The sequence below is a fragment of the Echinops telfairi genome, unplaced genomic scaffold, assembly GCF_000313985.2.
Source record: "Echinops telfairi isolate 266 unplaced genomic scaffold, ASM31398v2 ScPeMD7_5592;HRSCAF=6446, whole genome shotgun sequence".
In the NCBI taxonomy this organism is placed as follows: Eukaryota; Metazoa; Chordata; class Mammalia; order Afrosoricida; family Tenrecidae; genus Echinops; species Echinops telfairi.
In genome coordinates, this window is record NW_022109491.1 from 19,068,224 (window position 1) to 19,077,289 (window position 9,066).

The 9,066-nt window shown below is 56.1% G+C and overlaps 1 protein-coding gene across 1 annotated transcript in view; it reads left to right on the forward strand.

The window, feature by feature from the left end:
- Window positions 1-7,479, forward strand: part of TGM2 (transglutaminase 2) — a 54,452-nt gene extending 46,973 nt beyond the window's left edge. Inside the window, exons 12-14 of the mRNA XM_045295509.1 lie at window positions 3,483-3,643; window positions 5,349-5,485; window positions 6,939-7,479. Of these exons, the coding sequence (XP_045151444.1) occupies window positions 3,483-3,643; window positions 5,349-5,485; window positions 6,939-7,089 (449 nt within the window). The 3' untranslated portion in view covers window positions 7,090-7,479. The remainder of the gene's footprint in view (window positions 1-3,482; window positions 3,644-5,348; window positions 5,486-6,938) is intronic.
- The last annotated feature ends 1,587 nt before the right edge of the window (window positions 7,480-9,066 follow it).

Sequence of the window (9,066 nt, forward strand, 5' to 3'; positions counted from 1 at the left end):
CCCCTCAGATCATCCCTCAGGATGGGGCGGGGCCCAGGGCAGGGAGATGCTGATCCCTGTTTTAGGAGTCTGCCTGCCTCCCCCACTCCTTCACCTGGTTCCTCTAACAGCAGCCGTCTTTCTTCCGCCTCAGCCCCCAGGTGACCAGGCACAGCCTGTGACGTTGCCTTCCTAAGAAAGCACCTGCAGCAGGCAGGGGCCATCTCTGAGGTCTGCCTGGGCACTCCTGGGGTGCCAGCCTGCCCCAAGGCGACCCTCCATGGGTGCCAGTCAGAGCCCTGAGCCGGGCTGAGCCCTCCATGGGCAGAGCCCTTGGCACCAGGGACAGATTTTAAAGCCACCCCATACGGGGCTTGGAACCTGGGGCCGTGGGTGTGGCAATGGCTAGGAGGCTGAAATGCTCAGGAAGGCTTCTGCACCCAGCGTGGCGACCTCACGACAAACCCAGCTCTCCATCCCTCTTGGAGCAGAGCACCCAGCAGGGCAGGAGGCCAAGGAGCCCCTGGGGCCTCTCCCAAGCACCTGCAAGGCTAGGACCCTGTGCTTTGAAGAGCCAGGACAAGGGCTGTGTGTACCTACTGATCTGAGATGTGTGGGGTAGTCAGGAAAGTCACCCTCCAGGTCCTGAGAGTCAGCCAGGCCTGGACTCCCCCTGTTTCTCTTCTCCCACCAGGCCTCGGGCCCCCACTTGTGCACCGGTGGCTCCATCTTTAAGGGTGCTCACCACCCATTTGTCTAAATGCTGATCCGCGCCTTCTGGTGCTCAGAGCCGCTCCAATGGGGACGTAGCCTCTTTCCTGGAAGGTGAGGGGACAGAGGTGACCTCCAGGTCTGGGCCAGGTCTCCATCGAATCACTCTTGATCTCCCAGTTACCACTGGCCCGCCTGGGACAAGAGCCCAAGAGGGCTTCAGTCAAGCAGTTTTTCTTATCACCCTGGGACGTGTCCACACGGCATGGGTCCTTCCTCCTGCTGGACTCCCACAAGGGGCCCAGACTTGGGGTGCAGGGAGAATGCAGAGGCTGTGTGTGTTCCCCACCAGCTGGAAGGTGGAACTGGCCCGAGCCCAGATGCTCCTTTGGGACCTCCCATGTGAAGCTCAAGCTGAGACAGGCCCGGTCACGGCTTGGCTGAGTGGCTTGTTATTCTTTGTTGATAAGGGCTGGAGAGTTCCATGTGCCTGTGGACAGGAAGCCAGGCCCAGGAGAGCAGAACAGGACCCAGTGACCCCCACCCCTGCCGCTTGGCTCAGCTGCTCTCCCTTTTCCTGTCTCTGCCCTCCCTGCCTCCCCAGGTGGCTCACAGGACTCCAAGCCGCATGACCATTCCCCCGGGGAATCTTCCAGAACAGGGCAAACTGAGGAATGTTTGGGACACACTGCACTCAATGGCTTTTCCAACCAGCGCCTGGTCCAGGCCTGGGGATAGTGGCTCTCGAAGGCCCCGCCCGCCCTGACCTCAACCTCCTGGAAAAGTCAGCAGGGGGTGGGGGCAGTCACATCCTCAAAGCTCTTGGAGGACATTGTTGGCTTTCTGTCCTGGGGAGCTGCCCAGACGTTCCACTCTGCACCCTGGGTCCCTTGACCCCTCAGCTGGTCCCCTCTTTGCTTTGGCAGGCCTCTTGATTTCTTCTCCCCACGCCCTCAGATCCACCCTGGAAAGACTCGGGCTGGGTGGGTCAGGGCAGCATCGCCCAGAGCTCCAGGACGCGTGTGCACAGTTGGGTCCTAACCCTTGAATCACACGGTGATCAGGGGACCTCAGGAGGAAGGCTCAGCAGGTGCTACCTGGTCTTTAACATCCCTGACCCGAGGCTAATCTCCCACTTAACACCACATTCCGGGCGAGCCCTCGGCAGACATCAGTATCCAGCCAGAAGTGACTAGCGCAACGGTTTGCTTGTATTCTCCCACTCCTATAAAGATTCAACCGGCTGCGATCGAGTCCATTCTGACTCATAGTGACCCTATCAGACAGAGTAAAGCTGTCTTCACTCTGAGTAAAGGCCCCTCTTTCTGGTGGGCTCGAACCGCTGACCTTGTGGTTAGCAGCTCCATGCAGAGGTTCTCCTCCATCCAACGGGGTCGCTCTGAATCAAACGTGGACGTGCTGGCACCCCACAATGACCACTACCTTCCACTTGGAATCAAGGAGAGTGATGTGCTGCTGTAAGGAGCCCTGGCAGGTGGGGGGAGGGGTGACATGTTGGGCTGCTAACCACAAGGTCAGTAGTTTGAAACCAACCAATCAATCGATGGGGGAACGATGAGGTTTTTTGCTCCCATAAAGAATTGCCATCTTGGAAACCCAGGGGCAGTTCTACCCTGTCCTGTAGGCTCATCACGAGTCAGCATCAACTCAATGGCCCTGAGTTTGGGCCTGGGGGTGCACTGCAACTAACAGTGAAAGGTTTCCTAAGGAACCAGTAATTTCAAAAAAAGCATGGGCCCAATTTAAAGATAAATGATGAACACTTGCCGAGGATTTAGACAGGATTCTGAAATGTGCATGGCTGGAGTTTGGAACACTCTGGTCTCCTGGGGATGGGGGGACTGGAGACAAAAAACGAGGCAGCATCGTGTCCTGTGCCAGTGCTGACCCCACCCTCTTGGGATGACTGGCCCCAGGTTCACTGTGAGTGGACAAGCAAGATCTGATCTTGGGCCTCTGGACATTCCACCCAGTGTTCTTTTCACCTCTCCTGACTACTGCTTATGAGCCCGAGCAGGTCCATGGTACCTGGGGCTTCAGTATTCTTGTCAGAAAAGTGGGATTCACACACACACACACACACACACACACACACACACACACACGCCACTTCCTCCTGGCTTCTTTCTTGTCTCATCACTGAGCAGCTTATGCTCCCGGCTTTGTTCTGCCCGGCAGGCACTGGATATCTCAGGGAACAGAGAGGGCAGGTCATCACAGCCCAGCAGGTGGCCGAGTGGGGAGCAGAGGCCAGGTCTCCAAGCTGTGTGCATGCAGGCAGGCACGTTTCTTCATCAGTAAAATCCTGGGGCCAGGGAGTGCCCAGCCCTGAATGGGGTGCTGGGGCGTATCACTTGTGCAGTTCACTCTGGGTCTACCAGCTGCCTGGCCGGGACAAGGTTCCCTCACTGCTCCACTTCAATGTGCTTATCTGTGAGCTGGGCACTAATAAACATCCAATCTGTGGGATTTTTAAGAAGAGGACTTTGAGGTGGGGAATATGTACCTAGCACTTTCCCACCGCCCCCTCAGCTCATGCGCCTCTGGCCCTCACCCTGGGCACAGGCGAGGCAGCTGAGGGTCAGAGACTTGCCCAGGGCACCAGCTAGCAAGAGACGGAGGCAGGGTTAGAACCTGGGCCTCTCAGAGCTCAAGTGCTCCCCCGCTGGATTCTGGTCCTGCCCCATCTTCCCTCCCCAACTGCTCCCAGTGCTGGAGGGACCTATGGGGGTGTAGCTCTGCCATCACATGCCCCCCTTCTCCCTCTGCAGAGAAGAGCGTCCCCCTTCGCATCCTCTACGAGAAGTACTGCGACTACCTGACTGAGTCCAACCTCATCAAGGTGCGGGGCCTCCTTATCCAGCCCGCCCTCAACAGCTACCTGCTGGCTGAAAGAGACATCTACCTGGAGAATCCAGAAATCAAGATCCGGGTAAGGGGCAGGCTGGGACCCCGGAGAGCGGCCCACAAACTCATGCACCTGTAACTCCCAGACCTTTGGAGTCTCCGATCCCAAAATCGCAGCCTCATCAAAGGAAAGCATTGTGAAGGCAAAGAATTAGGGTGAGCTCTAGAATCTCAAGATGGTGCCTCCTTGGGCAGGTGAAAGAACATTGCCCCAAGGTCCCTTAAAATGCTAAACTCCTAAAGCTGGGACCGCCGGGCTCTAGTGGCCCATGTGGGGTGGGGGGGTGGGAAAGCAGGGGTTAAGGCTTCAGGGTCAGGAATCAGACTGCTTAGTGTGTGCCTGAATGGCCTTGAGTTCCATACTCCACCTTCCTGTGCCTCGGTTTATTCGATGGTAAGATGGGGTTACTACTAGGCCCGTCTGTATGAGGGTTACGGGCATATTATAAGAGCTTAATAACAATGGACTACTGTCACCATCATTATCATCACAGCAGTTCAGTCAACGCCCCTCAGCCCCAGAACCCCACGTGCAACATTGCAAATAAATGGTCCACCGCCGGGGCCTGGGCCGTGAGCACTGGTGGCATCTCCGCGGGGAGGGGGCCTGCACCTGCGCTCAGCTAATCCTCATGAAGCCCGAGCTCAGGCATTTCTCTCCCATAAGAAAACAGGGTGGCCCATGCAAGATCAGCAGCCCACCGCGGATTGCTGCCAGGTGGAGGTTCCGGCCGACCTCTTCTCCACAACACATCTACCAATTGTGACGGCAGCGTCCCTCCCTCTGCGCTCTGCTCTGCGCTGCTCCGCTGGCCTCAGCAGTGCATGGCAAGGACCACACAGAACTCACAGAGCTGCCCAGCCTCCTCTGCCAGCCGTGCTCTGGCTGCTGTTACAAAGCCCTTTAGCTCCCCGAGGCCCCCACTCTGCCAGTAAGCCTCAGTCCCAACGCCCTCAGTTTTTTGGCTCCGGGGGCCATGGAGCCCCCTCTACTCTGTCTCCGCTGGTCTCCTGGTCCTGCTTGTCTCTGTTGCCACCCTTTCTCTGTCCCTGATTCTTGCTGTCTCCTCTGTTATCAGCTCTCTCTCTCTCTCTCTCTCTCTCTCTCTCTGATGGTGAGGTCCCCCCTACCCACCCCACCCCCTGCTCTGAGATTGGCTCCCTCCTAAGCCTTGCAAAGATCAAATTTAACCGATTCCCTCATTAGCGTTCCATACACCTTATTTGCATGATCTCACCCCTACAAGGGTGCCATGCACCTTATTAAGATCATTCATTTTTAACAAACTATCCAGGCCCCACCCAGGCCTTTGGCAGAAGTTACAAGACCATGTCTGAAAGGCCATATCAAAGTGATCCGTGGTGCCGGTAGCCACTTCCCCAGGGTCACACAGGGAGGAAGGAGCAGGGGCCAGCCCAGCCCTCCACCTGTGATCTTCCCACTGCAGACCCTAGAACAAGCAGACACTTTGTTTCCCACCCCCACCCCCACCCGAGTCACAGGGTACCCCAGAAAGGGAATGCTCATCCATGCTTTCCAGATGAGGAAAACTGAGGCACGGAGGTATGAAGTGCTGGTGGCAGCGCAGGGCATGGCCCATCTAGCAAACACTGAACCAAACTGCAGCAAATGCTGAGATGGCCCAGCCAGTGGGCCCTGTGGCCTGAGGGGCTCTGGGCGTGGCCTGCTCCGTGCTGCCTGACCTGAGGCTGCTTCACCTCTTGCCCAGGTCCTCGGTGAGCCCAAGCAGAGGCGCAAGTTGGTGGCCCAGGTATCCCTGAAGAACCCGCTCACGGTGCCCCTGTCAGGCTGCTGCTTCACCGTGGAAGGGGCTGGGCTGATCCAGGAGCAGAAGACCGTGAAGATGTAAGTGCTGGCCGAAGTGGAGGGTGGGTGCTGATGGGGTGGGGTATCCTCCCCTGGCCCCTAAATATCTCCATGCCATCCCCCAAAGACACCCCCTCGCACCTGCTAATCTCTCCCAATGTCTACTCAGTCACCCAAGTTGCCCAGTCCCAACCCTCACACCCCTGCTCGGCATCCAGTTCAGCACCAGAACACATGCTTCCCCACCCCCCACCCCCACCCCAGACCAACAAACTCACTGCCCTGGAGTCTGTTCTGAAGCCTGTGACCCTGTAGGACAGGGTAGAACTGCCCCTGTGTTTTTCCAAGACGGCCACTCTTTATGGAGTAGAAAGCCTCCTCTTTCTCCCAAGGAGCAGTTGGTGGTTTAAAACTGCTGCCTTGAGGTTAGCAGCCCAAGATGTAACCCACTACACCATCAGGGCTCCCCAAGTCCTCATGTAACCTGAGCATCGCACCCCAAATGTCTACAGGCCTATGTGCACACACGTGCCTATGTGGACGTTTCCTCACCTGCGTATTCACATGCATACACCCACCCACCCCAGCATCAGCACTTATACATTTTACTTTTCAAATTGTGGACTAAAAGGGAGACGATGTCAAGAAGTCCATGTAGAAAAACAAAGTTTGGAAGCAGATTGAGGTAGCAATTGTATATTCTACTTGACGTAATTGAAATTTGGTATATATATGTATTAAGTCACAGCTAATTAAAAAAAAGAGAGGTAGGCATTTTCAGTAACTGGATGACAATTGGGAAAGTTCATCCAAATCAGTGATTCTCAACCTTCTTCATGCCGCGACCCTTTAACACAGTTCCACATGTTGTGGTGACCGCCCCCCCCCCCACAACTATAACATTATTTTCTTTGTTACTTCATCACTGTCATTTTGATACTGTTATGAATCAGGCAACCCCTGTGAAAGGGCTGTTTGTTCGACCCCCAAAGGGTCATGACCCACAGGCGGAGAACCACTGACCTAAATCAAAGGAAGCCAGTCTGAAATAATATTAAGTCTGAAATATAAAATAAATTGAAACTGAAAGCCAAAATTAACAGACCTGAAAAACAGTATTAAATTGGCCTAACAAAGCCTTTTCTTGTAACTGAGGTTGAAACAGTCAAGTTCAGTTGATATCCTAAAAAAAAAATAATGTGACAAAAATGGTTTCTGGGGCGGACACTACAGCTTCTGATGAAGTGTGTGTGCCCAGTCGTTACCATGTCCAGCTGTGGCCATCTGGCAGTCCCCCTCTGACCCACAGAGGCGTCGTGTCCCCAGTGCACACGTGGGCATGGACAGGAGCAGGACAGAGTGTCCAGGCCCCCAACGCGGTGAAGGGACCTGTTTCCTTGTTGCCAGTCATCAGCTGTTTGTCGGAGGGCCCAAGGTGGGGCGAAGCAGGCCTGGCCCCTCTCCTCACCACCCCCACCATCTCTCTCCACAGCCCGGACCCTGTGGAGGCTGGGGAAGAAGTCAAGGTTCGAGTGGACCTGATGCCACTCCACGTGGGCCTTCACAAGCTGGTGGTGGACTTTGAGAGTGACAAGCTCAAGGCGGTGAAGGGCTACCGGAACGTCATCATTGGCCCCGCTTAAGGGCCTCCTGAGCTAACCCCCTTCAGCCTGCTGAAAGCCCCCCACTAGACCCCAAGCTTGATCCCAAGCTCTGAGCAAATTCTACCCCCTCTTGAGCCCCAGACCCCACGTGCCCACGGTGCAGGGCCCTCTGGAGTGAGCCATACTGGGAGGGAAGGGGCCACAGCCTCCAGGGAGGGTGCTGGGGAAAGCCCTGCTGACACAGCCAGCACTTTACAGCTTCGCACAGCGCCGGGGCCAACAAAGTGAGCCTGCGTGCAGATGTTCTGTATAAATAGCGATCTGCTTCTCTACGGTTGGGTACACGCTTTGGGGTTTCAAGCAGGCAGTAGATGTGCTTTGAACCACAGGAGCCAACCCTGAAATAAAAGAGTTTATTTTTCACATTCACACAAGGCCCACCCTGGTCCTTTGGGAGCGTCTGAGGAGGGTGGATGGAGAAGGGCGTCCCCTGGGGACCAGCTACATCCTGCTGCAGAGCCTTCCCTGAGCCCCAGCCCCTCCCTGGGGTGTCAGTCCTGGCATTCAAGGCCCCCTGCTGTCGGACCTCTGGGATCTTCCCCCAAACAAAGCATGTTGCTGCTACAGCCTGTGAGCCTCAGCCTTCGCACATGCAGGCACACGCAGCTCCTGAGGCTGGCGAGCCCTTCCTCTCCCTTCTCTGCCTCGCCAATAGCTACGCATCCTACAAAGCTCAGCACCTTCTACAAAGCCACACCTACAAAGCCACCTCTTCTTCGAAGCATCCCCCAAGCTCTTCACGAAGCCCCCAGATCCCCTGGTATGGGTACCATGTAGCGCAGTGAATTGTAAGCCCCTGTTGGCATAGCTGGCTCCCTCTTCTTCCTACCAGAAGTCCCCCAGGACAAGAGCCCAGTATCTTTTAGATGGCACCAGTTATGGTCCAGCCGATTTGGACTCCTGGAGCCCCCGTGTGTGTCACAGAACACTGCGCTCCACAGGGCATCTGATGACCGTGGCCTTCGGAAATAGACCGACAGGCCGTCTGAGGTGCCTCTGGATGGACTTGAAGTGCCAACCTTTGGATTAGTCGCTGAGCACTTCACGGAGGCTGAGCTTGTGCCATCCAGAGACTGGTGCCTCTGATATGGGTGCCCTCCAGCCCCTCCGAGGGAGAAGGTGGAGCCTCACAAGCGCTAAGTCAGGAGCAGTTCTCTGTCCTGCCAGGTCGCTGCGCATCGATAGAGGCGGGGTTGGGTCTTCTCTGCGTGATTCGTGACCGAGTTGCTACGTAGAGTGTTGCACCAAGACCAGCCCGGTCCAATAGAAGCAGCACTGGTGTCACCTGCAGTTTAAGATTCCCCAGGTGGCGCTGTGGGTCAAGTCGGGCTACTAGCTGCAAGATTGGCGATTCACACACCAGCAGCCGCTCTCCAGGCGAAAGATGAGGCTGGCTGCTCCTGGAAGATGCACCGTCTCAGAAACACAGGGTCTCGGTGAGTCGGAGTAGCATCCCTGGCAGCAGGTGGTTCAGTGGCCAGTCCAAAAGCCACAGGTGAAATTTATTCCAACAGGTGCGTAGCACCCTCCCATCCGAGGCCATCCAGTCGAGTCTGACTCATCGTGACCCTGGGTTGGGTTTCCGAGGCGGTACTTCTTTATGGGAGCAGACAGCCTCATCTTTCTCCCGAGGGGCAGCTGGGGGCTTTGAACCGCAGACTTTGTGATTAGCAGCCCAGTGCTTACCCAACAGCACCGCCGAGGCTCCTTCATTCAACCCTGTGTATCTAGAACACCATTGTTTCCACCTGTGATCGGTATCAACATTGTTGCAGCTATTTTGTCCTCTGGTTTTCAGGCTGAGCTTTTGAAGTCCAGTGCACACTTTGCACAGAGAGGGCAGCTCGGTGTGGACTGGCTGCCGTTTAAGTGTTCTGTCGACACAGCTGGCTGGAGGCGACCAGCCTGGACCGCAGCTCCCCCAGTGCGGGGGTGGGGTGGGAGTGGGGGCTTCAT